A 24,869-nucleotide genomic window follows, 5' to 3' on the forward strand; every position below is an offset into this window, starting at 1 on the left:
TTCGCACCACCCGTCCGTTCCTTTTCGTCTGTGCTTGGTTGTTTATCTATTTACTGAGGGCCGAGCAGTGCTGCGGCCGCTCCTTTACACCCTTAGCGTCTAGTCCCCCTCCGTGTCCACCTGCTCCCTGCCTGGGGGCAGCAGGGAATGACGGGGTGGGGGCCTCGTTGCCCCAGGGCCACCGCCTGCTCAGACCCTGCAGGCCGGGGGGCGCGAGGTCCTGGGCCTTCCAAGCAGCTGCAGACCCAGCTCAACTTTTGCACACGGGGGTCCTGGGAAGGATGGAGAGCAGGGTCCCGTCTGCCGTGTGCCATCTTCCCTGGATCTTGTGGTGGGCGCACACGTGCACACGGACCCTACACAGCAATACAAGCCAACTTGAACAATAAACACATTTCTTGGGCTCCTCAGGCCTGAGGCTGAGCATCTCTCTGGCTTGTGGGGCATCTGCACAACTTGGGTCCTGTCGTGGGGTGTGGGGTGGGGCCTGAGTTGCTGCGTGGGCCTCTGAGGGCTGCAAGGCAGAGCTGTGCGTGGGAGGAGGGGGCTTGGGGCCGTGGAGTCCTTGTGGCCAGTCCCCAGCTGTGAGTGGGGTTTGCCGGGGCTGGGTCCCGAGGCCGAGGTCTGGGGGTGGGGCCGGGCAGGACGGCAGTGCCCCCGTGTACCCCGACTGTCCTGGCCGCCTAGGGGGCATGTGGTCTTCTGGGGCCCCTTAAACCTTGGGGATCCTCGCTTAGGCCTGTGATGAGGAGGAGAGGCTGGGTGGCTCTGGCTGCCGTTCCCCTTGCTGGAACTCCTGCCTCAGCCTTCCCTGCAGTCACCGGTGACTCAGGCCGGCCCGAGTGTAGATGGAAACGGGGTGTGTGCCCACACGGTTGGTGGGGGCAGCCAGGGTTCACCAAGCCGAGCACAGGCAAGTGGGTGCTCCCTGCACCGTGGAGGCCTCGTCTGGGCCAGAGGGGTGCTCTCCCCAAGGCTGGCCTCTCAGTGCGGAGGGCCCAGGGCAGAGACCCGGACGGCTCAGGTACGGCAGGGCCCCTTCCAGAAAGGCTCCACCCCGGCCCAGCCCTCGGTGCCGGGCGGGACGTCCCACAGCCCCGCCTGCCCGAGGGAGCGGCAGAAGGCTGTGGACGGGGACCCAGACCTGCCGACCTGCGAGTCGGCCATGGGGAACAGCCACTGCGTCCCGCAGGCCCCCAGGAGGCTCCGGGCCTCCTTCTCCAGGAAGCCCTCGCTGAAGGGAAACAGGTGAGGGGCGCGGGCACGGCCACCTGGGCGCGGGGCTCCTCCACCTGCTCCGGGCCCAGCCGGTGAGCCCTTCCCTCGTCCCCAGAGAGGACAGTGCGCGGAAGCCGGCCGTTCTGCTGGGACCCGAGGCCGCTGGGAGCGGGGACGCCGCCGCCGACAAGCTCTTCCACTACATCCCGGGCACGGTGAGCTGCGGGCGGGAACGGCTCTGCCCGCGCGTGTGCGCCGCGCCTCCCTCCACCCGGGGGAGTCAGACCCCCGCAGGTGAGGAGCAGCCCCGCCCCGGGAGCTCATCCGGCCGAAAGTCTGAGCGGAGAGCGAAACCGAGACGCGGGACTGAGTCAGTCAGCGCGAGCTGGGCGGGGCCCCCCAGACCGGCCGGGGACCAGCAAGCCCATCTCGGCCGCTGCGGCGGGGCTGGGGTCGTGCCGGTAGCGTCCCTGGAGAGTAAGGGGCCTCAGGAGCAGTGAGCCCTCCGGTCACCTACGCCGGCCTCAGTTTCCCCACGGGCGTCTCGCAGGAAGTTGCTGCTGGCCGGCCTCCTCCCAGCCTGCCAAGGCCTCGCAGCGAGGAGGCATCTCCCAGGCCCACGCGCGGCCACCTCGCCACGGAAGGAGCGTAAACGCCCCCGCGCCCAACCTGCCAGGCCCAGGGTGGCGTCTTCACGGCGTAGAGACATCCAGCCCCTTTGAGATGTGGCCGGTGCTGGGTTGAGGGAACAGGAGGAGGAACCTGGGCTTCAGGGCAGACCGGAATCCCCACTGCAGCCCCCTCCGGCAGCCTGGATGGCTGGGCTCTGCTACGTGTGGGCCTCAGGGGCGTCTGGGGAAGGACCTCTGCCCTGCACCTGGGTACCTGGGTCCAGCAGCTGGTGCAGCTGTGCAGATCCCTTGCCAACATGGCCCACCAGGCAGGAAGCTTGTGCCACAGCCTCTCCTGACCCCCAGAGTTTCAGGGCACCCAGCAGACAGGGGTAGGCTTCGGAAACATGCTACCTCAGAGGCGTGGGCAGGGAGCAGAGCCGGGCTGGGTCGGGGTGGGGGTCTCTGGCTGCATCTGAGGTGCCACACTCCCTCTGTCCAGGCCCAGGATGTGCAGTGTGACCCTGGTGGGGTCCTATGAGGTGTGGTGACCCTGGTGGTCCTCCCTTGCCAGGACATGGTTGCCGGGGAAGGGGCAACCTGCTGAACCTTAGAAGATGGGGCTGGGGGAGGAGTTCTGGGTCGGTCCTAGAGCCGTTCACCTCCAGCCTGCGCCTGGCTCTGCACCTCCGGCCTGTGCCTGGGCTCTGCACCTGTGCCGTGAACCGGCCCTGCCACCGCTCCAGGCCACGTCCTCCCCAGGGCCCCAAGGCTGAGCTGGGCTGCAGGACCAGCTGTGTGGCCCTTCCTGGTTTGTGGCCTATTTTTCATGGGTGCCAACCCGGCATCAGTTCCCATGCTGGGTGTGGGTACAGGAGGCCGCACCCAGAGGCAGGAGGCCAGGGAAGCCACGCATCTGTCTGTTCACATTCCTGGGCCTGCTTGGGGGCAGCTAAGCTTGGCCAGGGCGCAGCAGCCCTGCAGGTAGCCCTTGGCAGCTCCTAGAGGGAGCAGGGCACCTACCCACTTGCCCCTGAGCCTGTGGATGCGTCACAAAGCTCTCCAGCCCCAGGTTCATGCCCATGCCCTTTCCGATCCCTAACCTGGTGATCCCAGCCTCCATCTGTAGAGGACGGTGTGTGCTGGGACTGGCTAAATGTGGGTGGAGATAGATTCCCCCGCCCCTCTCAGCATTGATGCCCACGGCACATCCCAGGCCCCATCTTAGGCTCTGGGGACGCAGCAGTGAACGAGATAGACAAAAACCCCTGTTCTCCTGGTGCTCTTATTCCCACAGCAGAGACAGATGATGAGACGAATAAATAGAAGATACAGCAAGTGGGGTGGGGTCGGCGCTAAGGAGAAAAATACAGGGGCCAGGTGCAGAGGATCGGGAAGGCTGGGATTTTAGGACTGTCAGAAAAGGGCCTCTTAGAACAGGTGATGTCTGAGCAGAGCTGCAGTGTGGGTAAGGAGGGGTTGGGGCCGAGTGGTCCCGAAGAGCTTGGGCCTGATGTGAGGAGACCCTTCGGACACTGCCAGGACCCGCCTGTCACCCGAGCGAAGCTTGGAGAGCGGCCAGCACACACCCAGGAGACGGACTCCAGAAATCTCCACATCTTTCTCGGGCTGGGGCTGGAAGTGGGTGGCAGTGGGAACATTTACACTGAGAAAATTGGCAAACGTTATTAATCAGGTCCTTGGTGTGTGTGTTTGTAAAACCAGGCGCTAAACGTTTGCCAGCCAATACTGCAGACGCGAGAGAGTTTTAGGTGCTACTTCCCCCAGACACCCCCAGATTCTTTTAACGAGTCTTCAGAGGTTGGATAACCAAAGCCATGTTACTCGTCTTAGGGAAGAACGAAAATAGGGTTTAATCCACTGAGTCCAAATCTCACCGTCTTACGTCTACCACTACACCAGGCAGCTCTGTGTGGGGAGGCGCGTCTGTGTGTGTGTCGTATGCGTGTATGTGAATGTACGTGTGCACACGTGTGTGTGTGCCTGTGTGTGTGCACACGTGTGTGCATTTGTGTGTGCATGGATGTACACTATGTATGCACGTGTGTCCATGTGTGCATTCGTGTGTGCACGTGGGTGTGCACGTGTGATGCATGTCTGTGTGTGTGCGTGTGTGTGTACGTATTGTGTGTGCGCACATACGCGTGTGTGGGCATATGCATATATGTATGCATGTGTGTGTGTGTAAATTCTGCTGTGACTCTTCCTGTGGGGAGGCTGTGAGCGTGCAGGGCTCTGTGCACGTGGGGCTGTGTTCTTTGCATAGGTGTTGTTTGGCTGTGCACAGGCAGACCCTGCCTGTTGTCGTGTAGCTGTGTGGACATTGATGAGGGTCCCGGGAGCCCAGGCCAGGCCCCTCCCCTGAGTTCTGCTCCTCCTAGGACATCCCGGACCTGGAGAACCAGCGAGAAAACGCAGAGCAGCCATTCCTGAGTGTGTTCAAGAAGGGGCGGCGGAGGGTGCCCGTGAGGAACCTGGGAAAGGTGGTGCACTATGCCAAGGTCCAGCTGCGGTTCCAGCACAGCCAGGTGTGGCCAGGTGGGCGGGGCACGCTCAGCGTCCAGCATCCCCACCAGCCTGGGGCCTGCTCCCCAGACCCTCCACTGACCGCCCCGCTCCCCGTGCAGGACGTCAGCGACTGCTACCTGGAGCTGTTCCCCGCCCACCTCTACTTCCAGGCCCACGGCTGTGAAGGACTCACATTTCAGGTGAGGCGGTGGGCAGCGAGGGGTGGGGGCGCATGGCCGTCCATCTCTCCCTGGACCCCTGAAGGCCCTCCCATCCTGTGCCCGGCAGGGGCTGTTACCACTGACGGAGCTGAGCGTCTGTGCGCTCAAGGGGTCCCGAGAGCACGCCTTCCAGATCACAGGTGTGTGGGATGCTGACCGGGCCCCCAGACGCACCCCTGACCAGGCCTTGGAGAGGAGCCCGCCTGCCTGCTGCCGAGTGTGTGTGCAAACCTGTGCCCTCTCTGCCCCGCCCGTAGGCCCGCTGCCCGCACCCCTCCTGGTGCTCTGCCCCGGCCGGGCCGAGCTGGACTGCTGGCTCTACCACCTGGAGAAGCAGATGGCCCTCGTCGGGGGGCTGCGGCGCTGCCACTCGGCACCCCCACAGGTCGGTGCCAGGGACCCCACGGCCCTCCCCGCCCTGATCCTCGCAGCCTGCTCTGACTTCCTCCTCACAGGGGCCCCCCGGAGAGGAGCTACCCTGGACTCTCCAGCGCCGCCTCACCCAGCTGCGGACAGCGTCGGGGCACGAACCCGGCGGCAGCGCCATCTGTGCCTCGAGGGTCAAGCTGCAGCACCTGCCCGCACAGGTGGGTGGGAGGTGGGGCTGTAGGGGGACAGGAGGGGGCAGGGTGGGGGCCGGCCCGGGGTGCCCAGCAGCTCAGCTCCCCCTTGTTTGATCCCCGACTCAGGAGCAATGGGACCGGCTGTTGGTCCTGTACCCGACGTCCCTGGCCATTTTCTCTGAGGAGCCGGACGGGCTTGGCTTCAAGGTGGGCCCCTCCCCGCTGTGGACCCGCCCCAGGGAGGCACCTGTGTGGGGTGGGAGGGGGCGGCCATGCAGGAGGAACCTGTGTTTCGGGGCCTGTTGAGACAGAGCGTGGGGCCCTGCACACCCCGTCCGCTGTCCTGGTCAGTCTGGTCTCCGCCGTGACGTGGAGCCCCTGCCCTGCACCCCAGGCCGTCCTGAGGTTCTCAGCCCCAGCCGACCGTCACCCTGGGTCGGGCAGCATGGCAGTGATAGCCACTCCTGGGATGGCCTGGTGTGCACCCTGGTGTGTGAGGGCTGTGTGTTCACGTGTGCGTGCGCGCCCTCCGGGGTGGGAGCATGGGATGCACGCACGGGAAGGTCACCGAGGAACAAATGCACGGGGCCTCCCTGTGGTTCCCCCGCCCCAACTGCTCCAGGGCAGGGACCCTAGGAGCCCAGTCCTGTGGCTTCGTGTGTAAGTCCCACCTGGCAAAGGCCCCTTGAGGGTTGGAGGCAGCCCCAGGACAGATGGGACCCACTGGCCTCCCTCAGGGTGGTGGCCTCAGTGCCCGGCTCTCCAAGGGCCCAGCCAAGCTCTGGTGGGCAAGAGGGTGGGATGAGACCAGGCGGGGGCCCAGGGGCTGCCCCACAAAGGCCCGGCCCTCGCTCTGCCCCCACAGGGGGAGCTCCCGCTCCGCGCCGTCCACATCAACCTGGAGGAGGAGGAGAAGCAGATCCGCTCCTTCCTGATCGAAGGTGGGCCCTGCCTCCTGCCAGCCAGGCCAGCGTGGGGGTGGGAGCCTGCTGGATGCCCCAGCTCTCCAGTGGGGGCGCCGAGGGGTGCACCCCACCCTGCCAGCCCCTCACAGCGTCTGTGTGCCAGGTCCCCTCATCAACACCATCCGAGTGCTGTGCTCCAGCTACGAGGACTACAGCCACTGGCTGCTCTGCCTCCGCGCCGTCACCCACAGGGAGGGGGCCCGGCAGCTGCCTGGCACCGAGAGCTTCCTAGGAATGCAGGTGAGAGGTCAGCAGCCACCCAGGTCCTGGGCAGTGGTAAAAATGGGGCAGCAGGCCACGCGCAGTGGCTCATGCCTGTAATCCCAGTGCTTTGGGAGGCTGAGGTGGGCGGATCATTCGAGGTCAGGAGTTCGAGACCAGCCTGAAACCCCCGTCTCTACTAAAAATGCAAAAAATTAGCCAGGCGTGGTGGCACATGCCTGTAGTCCCAGCTACTTGGCAAGCTGAGGCAGGAGAATCACTTGAACCCGGGAGGCGAAGATTGCAGTGAGTGAAGATTGTGTCATTGCACTCCAGCCTGGTGACAGAATGAGACTCCACAAAAAAAGGGGGGCAGCAGGGTGGGTCCAGGCAGGGGGCAGGTGGGGAGGGGCTGGGTCCAGGAGGGGGCAGTTGGGGGAGGGGCTGGGTCCAGGCAGGGGGCAGGTGGGGAGGGGCTGGGTCCAGGAGGGGGCAGTTGGGGGAGGGGCTGGGTCCAGGCAGGGGGCAGGTGGGGAGGGGGTGGGTCCAGGCAGGAGATAGGTGGGGAGGGGGTGGGTCCAGGCAGGGGATAGGTGGGGAGGGGGTGGGTCCAGGCAGGGGGCAGGTGGGGAGGGGCTGGGTCCAGGCAGGGGATAGGTGGGGAGGGGGTGGGTCCAGGCAGGGGGCAGGTGGGGGAGGGGCTGGGTCCAGGCAGGGGGCAGGTGGGGAGGGGCTGGGTCCAGGCAGGGGGCAGGTGGGGAGGGGCTGGGTCCAGGCAGGGGGCAGGTGGGGAGGGGCTGGGCCCAGGCAGGGGGCAGGTGGGGAGGGGGTGGGTGGGGAGGGGTTCAGGCAGGGGGCAGGTGGGGAGGGGGTGGGTCCAGGCAGGGGATAGGTGGGGAGGGGCTGGGTCCAGGCAGGGGGCAGGTGGGGAGGGGGTGGGTCCAGGCAGGGGGCAGGTGGGGAGGGGGCAGGTGGGGAGGGGGTGGGTCCAGGCAGGGGGCAGGTGGGGAGGGGGTGGGTCCAGGCAGGGGGCAGGTGGGGAGGGGCTGGGTCCAGGCAGGGGCAGGTGGGGAGGGGGCAGGTGGGGAGGGGGTGGGTCCAGGCAGGGGGCAGGTGGGGAGGGGCTGGGCCCAGGCAGGGGGCAGGTGGGGGAGGGGCTGGGTCCAGGCAGGGGGCAGGTGGGGAGGGGCTGGGTCCAGGCAGGGGGCAGGTGGGGAGGGGCTGGGTCCAGGCAGGGGGCAGGTGGGGAGGGGGTGGGTCCAGGCAGGGGGCAGGTGGGGAGGGGGTGGGTGGGGAGGGGTTCAGGCAGGGGGCAGGTGGGGAGGGGGTGGGTCCAGGCAGGGGGCAGGTGGGGAGGGGCTGGGTCCAGGCAGGGGGCAGGTGGGGAGGGGGCAGGTGGGGAGGGGGTGGGTCCAGGCAGGGGGCAGGTGGGGAGGGGTCCAGTCCTCACTCACCCCCACTCACTGCTCACCCAGGCGATGGGCAGCGGCCGAGGCTCACTCTCCTCAGGTGGACGGACCAGCTGGGACTTGGAGTGCCTGGCGCCCCCCTCCACCCGCACCAGCCACTCCCTGCCTGAGACCTCAGTGCCACCCACCATGGCCTGTCCCTCCCTGCACACACCCGTGAGTCCCTGGGGGGTGGCAGACGGAAGTGGGGCAGAAGGCCGTTGGGTAAGCGTGTGTTGAGGACCCTGGTTCCTCAGCGGACTCAGACTGGAGGGAGCCCCTGGCAGCCTCAGGGAATTGCAAGGGAGAGGGCCCCAGAGGCTCTTTCTGGAAGGTCTGTGGTCCCCACAGGACCAGGCCAACTCTGACCCCACCAGCATCTGCCAACGGAGGACAGAGCCGAGGCGCAGCAGCCGGTCGCCCAGGAGCAAGGCCCGGGCAGAGGGCCGCGGCCCCGCCACCCCGCTGCACCTGGACCTGACCCAGGTGGGCCCGGCACACACACCCGGCTCTGGCCTGGCTCCCGCCGCTCCTCACCTCAGAGAAGGGGAGGGTTAGGCTGCTTCCAGCTGAGGATCCCGCCTCTCCCACCTCTGCCCTGCAGCTGAACAGGCTGAGCCTGGAGGGCGGCCCAGAGGCCCCTGGCCACACAGAAACACCACACTCGCCCCTCTACGCCGACCCCTACACCCCGCCGGCCACCTCCCACCGCAGAATCACAGATGTCCAGGGCCTGGAGGAGGTCAGTCCCCTGCTGAGCCGAAGAAAGGGCGGGATGTGCCGGCCGCCTGAGGTCGGGAGGTGCCCGCACCCCAAGGTTCAGGGTATAAGGAGGTCTAGCCCGTGAATCTCGCCCTGGGGTCCGGGGCTGCCCGTAGCCTGAGGTCTGTTCAGACTGTGCTGGGAGGTTGAGTTTCGTTGCTGGGGTCCCCGGGTGCCACCGAGGTCCCAGCCCAGGCCCTCCCGGCAGTTCCTCAGCGCCATGCAGAGCTCGCCTGGACCTGTGCCCTTGAGCCCGCTCCCCTCGTCGCCCGCATCTGTGCGTGTCTCTGACCCTGGCTCCAGCTCCCCCGGCCCCACTGGCCCCCACTCGTTCTCCAAGAAGGGAGCCTTGCAGTCCAGAGCCTCTCAGAGACACCGAGGTTCAGGCAAGGGCGTGGGGCCGCAGCCCCCAGACGCCCCTCAGCTCGTGAGTAGCAGGCCCCATGCCGGTGTGCCCTGGGCTCTGGGGGTGCTGGGGGGCTGGTGTGGGGCCTTCTGGGACTCTGAGGGAGCAGGGAGGGAAACAGGAGGGCAGGGGCAGCTGGAGACCAGCGCAGCCAGCAGGGAGGCGGGCAGACGGGGCCGGGCAGGGAGAGCAGGGGCATGTGGGCGATGCAGGGCCCGGCACTGCACGTGGACAGGCCGCCTCCAAGCTGCTTGCCTGGGGCTGTGCCCCCCTCAGACTTGGGATTTGGGGTTTCCAGGTCTCTTCTGCCAGGGAAGGTTCGCCCGAACCGCATCTGCCTCTGACAGGTGAGTGACGGTCCTGCCTCCTGGGGTGGGTGCCTGTGGCGTCCCGTAGGCTGATGCATCTCTGCCTCCCCCTAGATGGCCAGCCCCCCAGGAGGAGCGAGGGCCCAGGCTGCGGCCACCCCTGGGATGAGACTTCGGCTTCCTCCCACCAGAAGTGCGCCCGGCTGGGAGGGCCTGAGGCCAGTGGCGGGCTTGTGCAGTGGATCTGATGGCCCTGGCAGGGCGGGTTCTCGGGACCACCCTTGCAGGGCCTCCATGGCACCCACCCCTCAAAGCCACTTCAAAGTCCAAGTCAGGGTCTGAACTCAGTGCGGTGGGGGGAGTGTCTGGGGCCCTGGGCTCCCGCTCCTCAGCGCCAGCAGCTGGGGTGAGGAAGGGGCCCCAAGGACACCGTGGCTGGAGAGGCCGGGTCACAGGTCAGGGAGGCCCCGGCCATCCACAGGGTCGGCCCTCAGCTCAGCCAGCCAGGAGTGGGGGAGGAGACTCGTGGGGGCGTTACTGGGAGTGGGAGGGTGGCATGGGCGTGAAGGTCGGAGGACAGAGCAAGGTCAGCAGGGTCAGAGTATGTGAGGTCAGAGGGCAAGAGGGTCACAGGTCAGCAAGTGTGAAGGGCACAAGCCAGGGTGTCCCAAGGAGGAGGGCAGGTGGGGCCTTGTGGCCTGGGCGAGGCTGACACCACCAGACGAGAAAGAAAAAAAAAAGAAAGAAGAGAAAGAGAGAGAAAAAAAAAGAAAAAAATATTTTATTGGTGCCGCGTCTGCGTGTTCTCTGCTCAGCAGCTGGGGTCTCCCACAGTCTTGGGGACCCTCTCACACTGCCTCAGGGGTCCCCCACCTGGCACCCAGCCAGGCAGCCCCCTGCTGCTGCCACCTCGGGCCCCTCACCTGCCTTCCCACCGCGTCTCTGACCCCTCTCAGCTGTGGCCCCCAGCTGCTCCACAGCGCCCCGCCTCTGCCACCTCGGGCCCCTCACCTGCCTTCCCACCGCGTCTCTGACCCCTCTCAGCTGTGGCCCCCAGCTGCTCCACAGCGCCCCGCCTCTGCCACCTCGGGCCCCTCACCTGCCTTCCCACCGCGTCTCTGACCCCTCTCAGCTGTGGCCCCCAGCTGCTCCACAGCGCCCCACCTCTGCCACCTCGGGCCCCTCACCTGCCTTCCCACCGCGTCTCTGACCCCTCTCAGCTGTGGCCCCCAGCTGCTCCACAGTGCCCCACCTCTGCCACCTCGGGCCCCTCACCTGCCTTCCCACTGCGTCTCTGACTCCTCTGAGCCCCCGGGACAAGCTCGGAGCCCAGTCCTCCATCTGACGCCACCAAATTCTCCCTCAGCACCTGCACCAAGGGCCCTCGGGGCTCTGCTACAGACCCCCGCCCCCGGCAGGGGCCGCTGGGCTGCCTTCACTGTGTCAGGCCAGAGCCCCGAGAGGCCTTGGCCACAGTCCCTCTGGGATCAGGGGCGGTGGGCCTCGGAGCCCTTGCCGCCAAGCCCACCCGTGAGGAGGGCAGGGTCCTCACCCCTTCCTCTGCCCAGAGCTCCTGTCCCGTCATGTGCGGTTTCCAGGTAAACAAGTCACTTCTCAGTAACATGGCCTCTGCAGTATTGCACGTCCGAAATTCAAATTTAACCGGATGCCCTGTGTTTTCGTCTGTGAATCTGGCCGCCCTGCTACCCAGCCACCTGCCTGGCCTCCACCCACCCAGACTGGCATCTCCCTCCACAGTGTGGGGAGCAGTCGTGCTCACTGGCTGGACCCGCAGGTGAGTCCGAGGGAGCAGCACCGGGACACACCCCCGCTCCTGGGCCCCGCAGAAAACGGGTCAGGGGGCCCGGGCGAGGGCGGCACCTGTCCCAGGCACTCGGGGTCGGCTCCTCGTCCCGCGTCTCCCTGGCCCGGGCCTGGCTCCTAGGAGCTGGGGCTGGAGCTGGGGCTGGGGCTGCGGCTGGGGCTGCGGCGCCCTCGCCCCACCTGCCGGCGGAAGTATCGGATGGCAGAGACGGTGCCAATGTTGGCCAGCAAAACTGCAAGGGAAGCACAGGGTCTCCTGAGGGCCAGCCGTGGCCGTCAGCACCGTCTGCCCGAAACACCCAGCACTCGAAGGACAGGCAAGGCCGGTGCGGCCGGGGAGGAGCAGGTCAGGGGAGAGCCCCGGGTCCCCCACACACCCCTCGTCCTGCCGGTGCCCCGGGTCTGACTTGTAGGCGCAGTTCCCTCTGCCCCCCGGCACCCGAACCTGTTTTCCAGGCGTCCGGGGTGTGCAGATCTGACGTCCTCACAGCCCAGGTGGCAAAGGCTACAAACACCAGGCACATGTCATTCTGGCTGAAGACGAATGATGGGACAGGCCCCCGGAGCTCCCCTAGGAAAAAAGCTCATCTTCAGCCCCACTGCCGCACTCAGAGACTGGCCCGCACACGCCCGCCCCGAGAACAGCCTGCCCCACACACGCCTGCCCCGAGAACAGCCTGCCCCACACACGCCTGCCCCGAGAACTGTCTGCCCCAGGAACCGCCTGCCCTGAGAGCCACCTGCCCCGAGAACTGTCTGCCCCAGGAACCGCCTGCCCCGCACACGCCTGCCCCAGACACATCCATCCTGGGACACGTCTGTCCCAAGATCCGTTTGTCCTGGACACAACTGCCTGGACACGTCTTCCCAAGAACCACCTGCCCCGACGCGTCTGTCTGAGTCACAGCTCCCCCGCTTCCTCTGCCTGAGACTTTGTCACGTGGTTGAGCTGGGCCAGTTTGGGGGAACTGCCTGTGGGCCCCCATTTTCTGGTGTGTAAAGCACCTCCCAGAGATGAGATGTGTGATGCTACCTGGCGGACGCCTCACCCTGAAGGCAGCCAGGCCTGGGCGGGCGGGAGCTCTGCCAGAGGCCGGGGGAGGCGCTGTCATCCCGTGGGCTGAACAGGCCAACGGCCAGTGCGGAGCCAAACCCCTGAACGGCCCGGGTGCCTGGCCACGGCCGCCCCGTCTGGACTGTGTCCTGGGATGACCCAGGCCCTGCCTGCCCGCCCCCCAGTGGCCCCGTGGCCGAGCTCCCTGGACAGTGTGTGTCTGGGACCTGGATGGGCTGTGGGATCCGAGGGCACGTACCTGCCCGCCTGAGAGCCAGGTGGAGCCGCTCTACTGTGGCTGGCTTGGAGGGGGTCCCGGGCCCTGCCCCCCGGGAGGCCGAGCTGGGAGGCTCCAGGGCCTGCAGCCAGTGTGGGGCAGCACCTGCACCCGGGACACCCCCAAGCCCGTCCTCTCCAAAGAAGTGTTCATAGGCCTCAGGGATGGAGATGGGCACGGGGTCTCCAGGTGGGGGGGCCGGCACGGGACCAGCTCTCGGGGGTGGCGCTGGGGCCCCCCGCTGCCTCGACCTCTGGGGTCCACAGTCTCGGAAGAAGAACTCGCACGTGTCCGGCCACTGGACGTCTGCCGGGCCCTGGCTGGCCGCTGCCGCCTCGGCATCTTCGTCCTCCTCGATGGGGTCACAGAAGAAGAACTCGTAGGCCTCTGGGAGGGTCACGGCGAAGCGGCTCCCGGGCCCGGCCCTCGTCACGGCAGAAGGGGGCGGGCGAGGCAGGTGCTTGAGGATCCGAGGCTGGTGGGGCTGGGGCCCGACGACCACAGCATCCCAGACTCCGGGCCTCCCGTGACCCCCAGTCGCTGTCCGGGGGGCTGAGGGCCAGGCTGTGGCGGGCGGGGCCGGGCCTGAGGCCTCTCCTGAGCCTGGCTCCTTGGGGGTTGGCACAGCCATGGAGAATCGCACTTTCTTCTTCTTGGGGACTTGGGTGACACCCCGTGCGGGCTCCCCAGAGCGGTGTCCGTGGGCCCCTGCTGAGGGCTCAGACCCCGCAACCTCCGTGTCCACCACGTCAGGCCCAGCTCTTCGGGTGGGAGACCAGGCGGGGCCAGTGGCGTCAGCTCCAGAACTAGGTGTAGACAGAAGCCCGGCTGACTCGGCCATCTTTGGCACAGCCCCTGAGACAGGTGGAGGTGAAGCCACCTCTAGCTTCACCGCTCGGCCTGCTGTAGCCAAGGCCACATCCAGGCAAGGTGTGGAGGCTGGTGTGGACAGAGCCGTGTCCGTGTCTGGTTGAGAAGTGGAGGTGGGTGTAGACACAGTCATGTCTGTGTCAGGTTGAGGCTCAGAGGCAGGTGTACACAAAGCCATGTCAGGTTGAGGCTTGGAGGCAGGTGTAGACACAGCGATGTCAGGTTGAGGCTTGGAGGCCGGTGTAGACACAGTCATGTCGGGTTGAAGCTTGGAGGCGGGTGTAGACACGGTCATGTCGGGTTGAAGCTTGGAGGCGGGTGTAGACACAGCGATGTCAGGTTGAGGCTTGGAGGCGGGTGTAGACACAGCGATGTCACACTGAGGCTTGGAGGTGGGTGTAGACACAGCCATGTCGGGTTGAAGTTTGGAGGCGGGTGTAGACACGGTCATGTAGGGTTGAAGCTTGGAGGCGGGTGTAGACACAGCGATGTCAGGTTGAGGCTTGGAGGCGGGTGTAGACACAGCGATGTCACACTGAGGCTTGGAGGTGGGTGTAGACACGGTCATGTCGGGTTGAAGTTTGGAGGTGGGTGTAGACACAGCGATGTCACACTGAGGCTTGGAGGTGGGTGTAGACACGGTCATGTCAGGTTGAGGCTTGGAGGCGGGTGTAGACACAGTCATGTCGGGTTGAAGTTTGGAGGCGGGTGTAGACACAGTCATGTCAGGTTGAGGCTTGGAGGTGGGTGTAGACACAGCCATGTCGGGTTCAAGTTTGGAGGCGGGTGTAGACACAGCGATGTCACACTGAGGCTTGGAGGTGGGTGTAGACACGGTCATGTCGGGTTGAAGTTTGGAGGCGGGTGTAGACACAGTCATGTCAGGTTGAGGCTTGGAGGCGAGTGTAGACACAGCCATGTCGGGTTGAAGTTTGGAGGCAGGTGTAGACACAGCGATGTCACACTGAGGCTTGGAGGCGGGTGTAGACACGGTCATGTCGGGTTGAAGTTTGGAGGCAGGTGTAGACACAGCGATGTCACACTGAGGCTTGGAGGCGAGTGTAGACACAGCCATGTCGGGTTGAAGTTTGGAGGCAGGTGTAGACACAGCGATGTCACACTGAGGCTTGGAGGTGGGTGTAGACACGGTCATGTCGGGTTGAAGTTTGGAGGCGGGTGTAGACACAGTCATGTCAGGTTGAGGCTTGGAGGCGAGTGTAGACACAGCCATGTCGGGTTGAAGTTTGGAGGCGGGTGTAGACACAGCGATGTCACACTGAGGCTTGGAGGCGGGTGTAGACACGGTCATGCCAGGTTGAGGCCTGGAGGCGGGTGTAGACACAGTCATGTCTGACTCAGACCCTGAGACATCTGGGTGGGCTTCCTGGATGGGTCTGGACACCGTGTGCAGCCTGGCGCTGGGGGCGGCTCTGATTTGGTCTGTACCTTGCTCAGTCACGGGGACAGGTGTGGACAGACCCAAACCTGGCCCTAGTGTGGCATCCTGCACAGGGGGCCCGGGGCCAGGCTCGGGAGCGCCTACAGGGCCTGGCCCCGGCTTCTCCTGCCCGGCTCTGGCTGTCATCTTTGCCATCTCAGGACTGGCCGCAGGGAGCAGTGGGGGGCCCGTCCGGGCAGCAGCAGGGGCTCCTGCCTGCCCACCCCCCTTAGCACCCACCGCTCGCCTCTTCTTTCGGCCGGGGCTCCGTGGCGAGGCTCCAGGGCTACTGGGGGGCCTCTGGGAGGCAGCGCAGTGGGCAGGGGCCTCGGGACTCCGAGGGGGCTCCGCCGGGGGCCGTGGGGCAGACCCCTGTAGAAGTCTCTGCATCTGATCTGCCGAAGACGCCGGACCGGGGCAGGGTGAGCGCCGGCCGGGAGGGCTGGTGCCGGGGCCGAGGGACAGCGGAGCTTCTGCCCGTGCGGACGTGCTGGGTGTCTGGTGACTGGTCCCCAGGGCCAAGACAGGCTCACACCGAGACCTGCTGACCGGGGACTGCGGGGCCACGTCCTCCTCCTCCTCACGGCCCTGCCCCCCCACCTCTGGCTGCCCACTCGGGAGAGGCGGGGCCCTGGGGGGGCTGCTGCTGCTGTCCCCTTGCTCAATGTCACTGGACAAGAGCTCGTCCCCAGAGGCCAGGCCGGCCTGCAGGAGGCCACACTCGTCGGTGGTGGCTGAGAACTCGGCCCAGTCCTGGTCACTCAGGTGGACGCTGTACTGGAAATTTTCCATGTGGGGTCAGCACCACCCTGCACCTGCCGCCCCTGCCCCACGAGACCTGGGGGCTCCCACCGCCTCGGGGCTCTATCCGTGCCCTGGAAGGAAGAGAACAGCATGTAGAGGGGCCGTGCCTCCTTCAAACCTAGTGGCGACCATTTCCTCCAAGCTAGGAGGTCCGCAGCTCCCGTGGCCCTATTTCCCAGCGCGCTCAGACGGGCTTTGAAAGACAGGTCGCTACATTTCTCAAGTCGGAGTGACCTGTCAGTGAAGCACCCTATAACACCAGCAGTCCTCAGGTCCGAATGCTGTGTCCCATCACGGCTTCTCAGCAGCCTCACCTCCTCCACCCTCTGCCAGCTCTGTCTTTACACAGCAAAGCCCCTTTCGAGGTCCACCAATGGCACCAGTGACCTCGGGTTGTGGGGGGCAGCCCTGGCCTGACCAGCATGCCACAGCTGGTTTACAGGGCCCAGCAGGTGCGCAGCCCTTGGGGATGACCTTCCCATCGCCTTGGCTGGGACGGGCTTCCTCCGAGCTCACCAAGTGGTGCTGTCCCAGGCCAGCAGGGAGAGCCTGGGCAGGAGGTGCAGGGTGAGATGGTTTCTTAGCAGCCAGCGGCCACCTTGGGCCGCCCTCAAGGTCTTCACCACGACCCAGGCCTGCCCAGCTACCCGGGGTGCCTGCCTTTGCCCCATCTCAGAGAAGCAGGGAGACCCTAGCTGGCTGTCAGGTGTACCCTGAGAGGGGGCTCCCCTCGGCCTCAGGTCAGCCCCTCTGGACCCAGGGGGTGGGAGGTCACTCACGGGGACAGTCCTGAGATGGAGGTGCCTTGAGGCCAGGGAACGGCGGCTTTCTGCCCACTGACCTTTGACCTCCTCTCTGGTCCCTTGAAAAGTCTCTGGGGGTTGTTGCCATTGGGACCCTCGGGTCAGGAGCAAGCAGCGGGTCGTGTCCTACCTGGGTCCCGGCGGCCGAGCAGGGTGTCCGAGCAGCCCGTCCCTGGCAGCATGGCACTAGGTTGGCTGAAGAGGCTCCACCCCCTGTGCCAAAAATACCGTGTCCCTGTGGTTACATGTGACGCGTGCCAGCCCTCAGGGTCCAGGCCACAAATAGATGGCATTTGAGGGCCCTCCAGCTACGGCTGTGAGGACAGCTTCCTGGCGTGGTGCTCGCTGCAGTGGGTCGGACATGGGCTGCACCGCAGGGTACTTCCCAAGCTGAAGGCCGCGCTGTGCTTCCGCCGCCGCAGTGAAACCTCAGACCTGCCCTCCCTGCCGCCCCGGAATGTTCGTGACCTGCTCTGAGACGGCCTCTGTGTCCTGACCTCAGGGCTCATGTGAGGGCGAGTGACCTGCACGGCCACACAGCCAGGGCGCGTCAGGGCCGGTGCCTTCATCCCGGGCGCTGCTCAGCTGCACCCACCAGGCTGTCCTGACCTTGGGGTTCACGGTGCCCACCCCCAGGCAGGTTCCGAGCCGGGGACAGGAGGACCGCGCGAGGGAGCCACAATAAACATCCGATCAAGCAGGCAGATGAGCTGAGCTCCGACGGCAACACGTCCTGAGAAAGAAGGAAGAAGGGGGGTGGCCGGAGGGGCCAGAGACCTCTCTGAGGAGGGGACCTTGGACCCGGAAGCTCCTGAGAGCCCAGGGTGCTGGGGCCTGTGCTGTGAGGGGTGGTGGTGGGGGCCTGGTCCCACGCGATGCTGTTCAGGAAGCAGCCGGCAGGAGCCCCCAGGACGAGGCTTCCGCCCCCAGGGCCAGCCTGTCGTGAGCCTTCACACCCTGCATACCTTTCTGCGGTGCTGTCCTCGGCCGAGCCTGCGCTCTGGAGACAGCTGCCACGAGGGCCGTGGGTGGCTGCGGGCGAGGCTGTCCCACGTGAACGTGCCACGTGGCTGCCCGAGTTTCCCATGGGTGGCGACGTGGGTCATGTCCAGTTTGCGGCTCTCACACGTGGCGCAGCCACGGCTATCCTGGACCGTTCCTTTTGACGACCCTCTCGCGTTGTAGGACGCATGGGGTCCACTTCAGAAATCGCTGCCCCGCGGCTCCCAGAGTTGCATGTTCTGGACAAGCTCTCTGCCTGCACGTTCCACCCTCTGAACGGTGCCTTTGTTTGTCTGAGATGGAATTTCACTCTGTCGCCCAGGCTGGAGTGCAATGGTGAAACCTCTGCTCACCGCAACCTCCGCCTCCTGGGTTCGAGCGATTCTTCTACCTCAGCCTCCTGCGTAGCTGGGGTTACAGGCGTGCGTCGCCACGCCCAGCCAATTTCGTGTTTTTAGTAGAGATGGGTTTTCACCATGTGTCCCAGGCTGGTCTCAAACTCCTGACCTCAGGTAATTCACCCGCCTTGGCCTCTCAAAATGCTGGGACTACAGGTGTGAGCCCCCACACCTGGCTTGATACTCCTTCACGTTTTAAAAAAACTTCACTGTGGCTGGGCATGGTGGTTTACGCCTGTAATCCCAGCATTTTGGGAGGCTGAGGTGGGCAGGTTATGAGGTTAGGAGTTCAAGACCAGCTTAACCAACACGGTGAAACCCCGTCTCTACTAAAAATACAAAAAAAAATAGCCGGGCCTGGTGGCGTGTGGCTATAATCCCAGACACTTTGGAGTCTGAGGCAGGAGAATGGCTTGAACCGAGGAGGCAGAGGTTGTGGTGGGCAGAGATCATGCCATTGCGCTCCAGCCTGGGCGACAGAGAAAGACTCCATCTCAAAAAAAAAAACTTCATTATGTCACCTTTCACGCCCGGATCTGCACACGCTTGGCATGGACATTTGTGGACGGACGTGGGGGCACGGGACTCCTCTCTGTCTTCATGTGGACGCCTAGCTGACCCAGCACCACATCCTGGCTGGCCATGCAGGGGGCATCCGGGCCCCACGTGACCGTCACCAGATGCGAAGGCTTTGGGGCTTGGGACAGGAGAGGCAGGGAGGCCAACGGCCAGGCTGCGGCCAGGGGCCTGCGGCGGGAGGTCGAGGACGGAGAGGTCCCACGTGAGGCCTTTTCAGGACACGCTGTCCCCGGGGCTGGCCGGAGGCTTCGGCTTCACTCCCAGCCCCGTCAGGAACCTTCCTGGTGGGAGCCGCAGGGGGAAGGCGGCTGTCGGATGAGGAATGGGCAGGGTCCCCCCACTTCAGGCAGCCGCACCCCTCAGTCCAGGGAGGAAGAATAACCCAGCTCTACGGTGGGGGCAGAGACCAGCACCCGGGCCTGGGGGGTGGGGGACCCGGCCTGCTGTGCTCCTAGCGGCCACCGGAGGGCACCGGGACACCACCGAGCAGCGGACGGGCTCCGTGACTCCCGCCCTGGTCAGGGGGCCCCAGGTCCTGCCCCCTCCTTCCTTGGGGTTGCTGGGCTCCCTCTCCTGAAGCCACGTAGCCCAGGTGAAAGCCCTTGTCCTGAGACAGTCAGGGCGCCGATTACTTTCTTTAGCTTTCTTATTTCTCTTTCTTTCTCTTTCTTTCCGTCTCTCTTTCCTTCCTTCCTTTTTTGTTTTTGACGGGGTTTCACTCTGTCGCCCAGAGTAGAGTGCAATGGCGCGATCCCAGCTCACTGCAGCCTCGACCTCCCAGGCTCAAGCGATCCCGCAGCCCCAGCCTTCCCAGTAGCTGGGTCCACAGGCGCCATCAGCACGCCCGGCCTCCTTTTCATTTTTTGTAGCTTTATTGAAGTATAATGAACACGTAACACACTTTAAGTATTTATTTATCTATCTATTTTTCTGAGACGGAGTCTCACGCTGTCGCCCAGGCTGGAGTGCAGTGGTGCGATCTCGGCTCACTGTGACCTCCGCCTCCCGGGTTCCAGTGGTTCTCCCGCCTCAGCCTCCGAGTAGCTGGGATTACAGGTGCCTGCCACCGTGCCTGGCTAATTTTTATATTTTTAGTAGAGACGGGGTCTCACCATGGTGGCCAGGCTGGTCTCTAACTGCTGACCTCAGGTGATCCGCCCGCCTCAGCCTCCCAAAGTGCCGGGATTACAGGCGTGAGCCACCGGGCCCGGCCTACGGTCAACTGATTTTCAACACAGGTGCCGAAACAATTCCATGGAGAAAAGAATCGTCCTTAACAATTGCACCATCACGTTCCTGCAGTCCAGCCTGGGCGACAGAGCGAGACTCCGTCTCAAGAATCAAATGAAAATAAAGCAACAGGAAAAGCCGATGCTCTGTCCAGGTCAGAATGAGCCCAACAGCCCGGACGCCGCCACCTTCTTCTCCCCACGGCCTCCCTCTCCACGTGCCCCGTCCTGAACTCACAGGCTGAAAACCTGTTCTCACATTGTTATAAAGAAATGCCTGCGACTGGGCCGGGGTGGCGGCTCATACCTGTAATCCCAGCACTTCGGGAGGCTGAGGCGGGTGGATCACTTGAGGTCAAGAGTTCAAGACCAGCCTGGCCAACACGGCCAAACTATCTCTACTGAAAATACAAAAATTAGCTGGGCATGATGGTGGCTGCCTGTAATCCCAGCCACTTGGGAGCTGAGGCACGAGAATCACTTGAACCCGGGAGGCAGAGGTTGCAGTGAGCCGAGATCATGCCACCGCACTCAGGCCTGGGAGATAGAGTGAGACTCAGTCTCAAAAGAAAAAAAAAGAAAATAAAAGAAATGCCTGAGCCTGGCCAACATGGCAAAACCCCTTCTCCACTAAAAATACAAAAATGAGCTGGGCGTGGTGGCGGGCACCTGCAGTTCCCAGCTGCCCGGGAGGCTGACCCAGGAGCTGGAGGTTGCAGTGCGCCAAGATAATACCCCTGCACTTCAGCCTGGGTGACAGAGACTCTGTCTCAACAAAACAAAACAAAACCCAACTAAACGGCAACAACAGAAACCTTCTACGAAGCCGCAGTGACCAGGAAGACTGCGATCGACGATAGAACAAGGACAGACATATATTGATTAACAGAATATAATTGAGAGTCCAGAAAAATAAGCCTTCACATTCACTGTCAACTGATTTTTTTTTTTTCTGAGAGAGGGTCTCACTCTGAGCCCATCACCTCAGCAGGATCCTACGGACCCCACAGGCCACTCTCAGGACACTGAGGTGTGAATGCCATGAGGGGCCCGTGGGCCATTGGGGAGGCTGCCACCCCGGGCCTCAGGGCCCTTGCCCTGGCTGCATCCTAGGTGGGTATAGCCCTGGGGCTCCAGGGCACAGTGGGGCAGCAGCCAGGCCTGGGTGACGAGACAGTCCTGGAGCCAGGGGAGCCAGAGGAGAGGTGGCTGGGACCCAGGTGAGCACAGGGGCCTAGGGGGGCTGGGACCCAGGTGAGCACAGGGGCCTGGGGGGCTGAGACTCAGGTGAGCACCTGGCGGGGGGCTGAGACCCAGGTGAGCACAGGGGCCTGGGAGGGGCTGAGACCCAGGTGAGCACAGGGGCCTGGGAGGGGCTGAGACCCAGGTGAGCACAGGGGCCTGGGGGGTGCTGAGACCCAGGTGAGCACAGGGGCCTAGGGGGGCTGGGACCCAGGTGAGCACAGGGGCCTGGGAGGGGCTGAGACCCAGGTGAGCACAGGGGCCTGGGAGGGGCTGAGACCCAGGTGAGCACAGGGGCCTGGGGGGGGGGGCTGAGACCCAGGTGAGCACAGGGGCCTGGGGGGGAGCTTCAGCCTCACCTCTCACAAGCCAGGGCTCCAGGCAGCCCCAGCCCCACCCCCATCCCTCATTTCCGCGCTTGGAGGTAACGGCCCGGCCTGACCGTCTCACCACAGGACTCATTTGTTCTCCGGATTTTGAAAACCCGCGGTCTGTTGTGCTGCCCAGATCCTCGATGACAAGCTCAGACCCCACAGAGGCGAAGGAGTTCAGCAAACATTTACTGACCCTTCGTCCTCATCAGGGAGGCAGCGGGAGGTGAAATGCAAGTGACCGGTGACCGTCCGCCACACTCCTCCATCGAGAAGGTGACCTTCATCTGTCACTCATCAGGAAGACAAAGGCGAGATAAAAATCGCCGGGACGTGGGACCCGCCCACAGCCCAGCTGCACCCGGCCTCCACCTGACGCGGGGAGGGGCAGGAAATGTCTGGAGGGCGGGGGGCAGGAAGGACCCCGGGTGAGAGGGGGCAGCCCACAGCTGGGGCCCCAGGAAGCAGGTTCTGGCAGGCGTCCCTGCCGGGTGTGGGCAGAGGCTGGCTCCCGGAGGCCGGCGGGGGGCAGGGGAAGCCTGGGGGCCCATGGTGCCCGCCCGGCCTGGCCCCTCAGGCTGTGCTTCCCGAGACCTCCCTGGTCTAGCCCAGTCCTCCCAGCTGTGTCATTCACATGGTCGGATTAGGTCCCTGTGGGTCCATTTCCCTGTTTTGGGCAGGTGCTGAGCACAGAGCGTCAGGACAGACGGGCTCTCGCCCTCTGGAGCCCCATCCAGCTGTGCCCAGATGATATGAGGGACCCCGAGCCTGCGGCAGCCGGGATGGATCACGAGTTAGCAGGAAAGTCAGGGAAAGCTGGGGCAGGGTGCTGAGCACAGAGGGGCCCAGACTGCCACGGGCTTGCCCAAGGGCTGTGATTCCCCCAGAACCTGAGTGGGCCCTGGAGAGCCACAGTGGAGGTGCAGGGCCTTCAGGCTGGGGTCCGGTGGAGAGCTGGCCTGCCTCTTAGGACCCACAGCCTGGGTGACTTTGCAGGGCGCCCCTCCTGCCCCGGGCTCCCTCCCCACTCCCAGCTTCACGAACTCCCGGGTCCTCTCTCCCCTTCTGCACTGACGCCTGCTCTGAGCAGCTCCCCTCCGCCAGCCCGCCGAGCTTCCAGCCACCCCCAAGAAGACCGTCCCATCCCCGTGCTGCGGCGGCCTCCCTCAGAGCTGGTGTGACCAAGGCTAGGGCTCCCAGCCCAATGCTACCCCGGCTCAGGGTCACTGGCCGGTCCTTGGGAGCTCAGTGGGGGGGTGGGGCAGGGTGGCCTGGGAGGCTCCTGCGAGGTGTGGCGCGGGGCTGTGTCTTGGAGGGTCTAGGGGGCTCCTGCTGGAGCCTTCGCGGCCCCGTGCTGGTGGGACGGCTCCCTCGCCTCCCGTGGGCCCCGGTGAACTCAGCCCTGATGGGAAATGGCCCTCGGCGGGGCTTGAGGGAAATCCTTTGCCTCGGTCCCCCCGGGGAGCACAGGACCCGGGATGGCGACCGCAGCGGTGGCTCCGGGGGACGCCCGGCGCTGCCTGGTAACTCGGTGGTGGCCAACGGCACGTGCTCAGGGCCAGTGAGGAGGCGCCCCCAGCCCTTACCCACTGGAGAGTGGAACCTTCCCCTGCCCGGGAAGGGGAGGCCGCGTCCTTGGTCCGGGCACCTGGCGTCCGCACCCCAGCTCGGCCCCGAACCCTCCGCAGCACAGAGCCCGGGGGAGGGGTCTGCGGCGGGCACAGGCCGCTCCGCACGAGCAGAACCCAGCGGGAGGCCTCGGGGCAAAGGGTTAGGGCTCAGCTCAGCTCAGGACCGCAGCCTCCGCCTTCCGCGGTCCGGGGACTGGGAGTCGGGGAAGGGACCGCGGAAAAAGTGACGCCCGGCGATGCTGCGCGACCGCCTTCCAGCGCCGGGACACATCTGGGCACTCAGGGACCTTCGCCTTCCCGCCTGAGCCTCGGGGGGACCCCTCGGAACCGCACCGCAGGGCGAGGCAAACCCCGCGCGGGGGCTGCAGGAGGCGGAGGGGGTCGCGGAGGGGTCACCCCAGCCACCTGCGGACCTCGGCCCTGGGAGGGCGGGACCCCGGGGGGCGCCACCAAAGCCGACTCTTCACAAAGACGAAAGAAGGAAAACTCGTGACGCGGCCTCCGGAATAATAAACACGTTTCCTCCGGTACAGTCTCAGAAAAGGCCCCGGCCCTAGAACGGGGCGCGGCCTCCGCGGCGGTCCCAGGGCCGCAGCCTCAACGCAGCCACGGCCGCCAGGATCCGCCCGGGTCCGACCCGGCAGCAGCGGCGGCGCGAGCGGGGGGAAGGGGCCTCCGAGCGACGGCAGCGGCGGGCGGCCCCCGTAGACCTCGGGCGCCGGGGCCTCTGCGACGGGGACAGCCGGGCGGCCGGGAAGCGCGTCACCTCCGCCAAACACTCGTGGAAGCCGGCGCGGTGCTTGCCCAGGACGGCGGGGTCGGCGCTGAGCGCGGCTCCGGAGGCGACACGCGAAGAGCGGTCGGGGCCCGGCCCGGGGGTCCCGCGCGCCCCCGTCCCCGCGCCGCACCTGCCACCTGCACGCGCCGCAGACGTTTCATCTCCAGGACGTCCGCCTTCTCCGGCTTCGAGTGGCGGGAGCTCTGGGGACGGGGACGGGGCGGGAGGTCCAGGCTCCGCTGCGCCCCCGACTCCGGGTCTCGGGCCGTGGCCCCGGGTTACCTCTTTCCCGAGAGCGTCCGGGATGAGGGTTTTCAGCGGAGCGAGGCTCTCGCCAATGCGCGCTCGGCGCCGCTTCTCCGTGACCGGCTTGGAGGACTGCGGCCGGCGCCGGCTGAACCCCGCGTCCCTCCGTCCCTCCCCGCCCCCGCCGTCCCGGACCCCACCTTGCGGTGCTCGGCCGCGCTCAGCGGCCTGTCCGGGCTCCGGCTCGCGCTGCTGTTTAAGGCCTCGCCGCCGCGGGGCGTGTGAACCCGGCGCCGCGTTCTTTCCCACACTCGCGCCAGCCAATCGGCGCCCGCAGCCTCCCGCGCCGCTGTCAGTCACGCCTCGGCTCCCGGCCGCGGGCGACAAAGGCTTGGGGGCCCCCCGCGCCCTCCTCTGACCCTGGGGCCGGGCCGAGCGATCCGCGCCCCTCCCCTGCAGCCGGGGCTGAGCACCGCGCGGGGGGACAACGGGGACCGGGGACCCCGGGCTGGGCGGAGTCTCGGGCTCACTTTCCCACCCGGGGGCCGAGCGGGGGTGGAACGGAGCTCGGGCTGGCGGCGCAGGGAGTCGTGAAGGACTTTTCGCCCGGGGCGCGGGGTCGGGCGGCCCCGAGGGGTGGGCGAGCCCGGGGCGGCGCCTCTTCCTCGGTCCGAACCCCGCGCGCCCCTCGGGTGCCGGTTTTGGCCCCGCTGGGTCTCCGGGTTTGGCACGACACCGGCCCGGCCTCCGGGGGCGCCTCCCCCAGCGCGTCCTGGGGCGCCGAGAGCTGCAGGAAGCGTCCCCGTGGGACGCACGGGCGGGGAGAGGGCGGCGTCGCCGGATGGTGAAGGGGCGCACGGGTGACCCCGCAGGGCCGGGCGGGACCACGAGGAGCAGGACGTCCGCGGGAGACGCGAGTCAGTGGGATGACGTCACGGGCCGGTGTCGTCACGAGCTTCCGGGTGACCCGTCCGCGCGCTCGGCTGCAGGAAGTCGGGCTCACGGAGGACCGAGGGGCGCTGTTCGTGCCGGTTACTGCAAAGGGCCGGATGCGGGCGCCGGCGGCGTCACTGTCGCGTGCGCTGTTTTTA

General features: G+C 65.8%; 2 protein-coding genes across 5 annotated transcripts; one reads left to right on the forward strand and one right to left on the reverse strand.

Annotated features, from left to right (window-relative positions):
* The first annotated feature begins 1,165 nt into the window (after positions 1-1,165).
* PLEKHN1 (pleckstrin homology domain containing N1) lies at positions 1,166-9,480 on the forward strand. 4 transcript variants are annotated; one of them, XM_064371930.1, is made up of 16 exons: positions 1,166-1,248; positions 1,334-1,433; positions 4,232-4,378; positions 4,478-4,558; positions 4,647-4,719; positions 4,837-4,964; positions 5,035-5,166; positions 5,269-5,349; positions 6,008-6,083; positions 6,211-6,347; positions 7,784-7,933; positions 8,108-8,242; positions 8,361-8,498; positions 8,727-8,945; positions 9,223-9,271; positions 9,347-9,480. In XM_064371930.1, exons 1-16 carry the CDS (start codon positions 1,166-1,168, stop codon positions 9,478-9,480), a joined length of 1,863 nt encoding a protein of 620 aa, XP_064228000.1. The 4 variants fall into 4 exon arrangements, with proteins under 4 accessions (XP_064228000.1, XP_012323301.2, XP_012323300.2 ...); XM_012467878.3 differs by having other exon boundaries at positions 5,071-5,166; XM_012467877.2 differs by having other exon boundaries at positions 4,647-4,964.
* Positions 9,481-11,173: 1,693 nt separating this feature from the next.
* PERM1 (PPARGC1 and ESRR induced regulator, muscle 1) lies at positions 11,174-17,014 on the reverse strand. The gene is made up of 4 exons (XM_064371941.1): positions 16,341-17,014; positions 12,370-15,570; positions 11,502-11,627; positions 11,174-11,289 (listed from the first exon to the last, which is right to left on the reverse strand). The coding sequence occupies exons 2-4, from the start codon at positions 15,485-15,487 to the stop codon at positions 11,174-11,176; spliced, it is 3,360 nt and encodes a 1,119-aa protein (XP_064228011.1). The 5' UTR covers positions 15,488-15,570; positions 16,341-17,014.
* Positions 17,015-24,869: the final 7,855 nt, after the last annotated feature.

Source organism: Aotus nancymaae, unplaced genomic scaffold (assembly GCF_030222135.1).
Source record: "Aotus nancymaae isolate 86718 unplaced genomic scaffold, 86718_ANA_hifiasm-v0.15.2.pri h1tg000250l, whole genome shotgun sequence".
Taxonomy (NCBI): Eukaryota; Metazoa; Chordata; class Mammalia; order Primates; family Aotidae; genus Aotus; species Aotus nancymaae.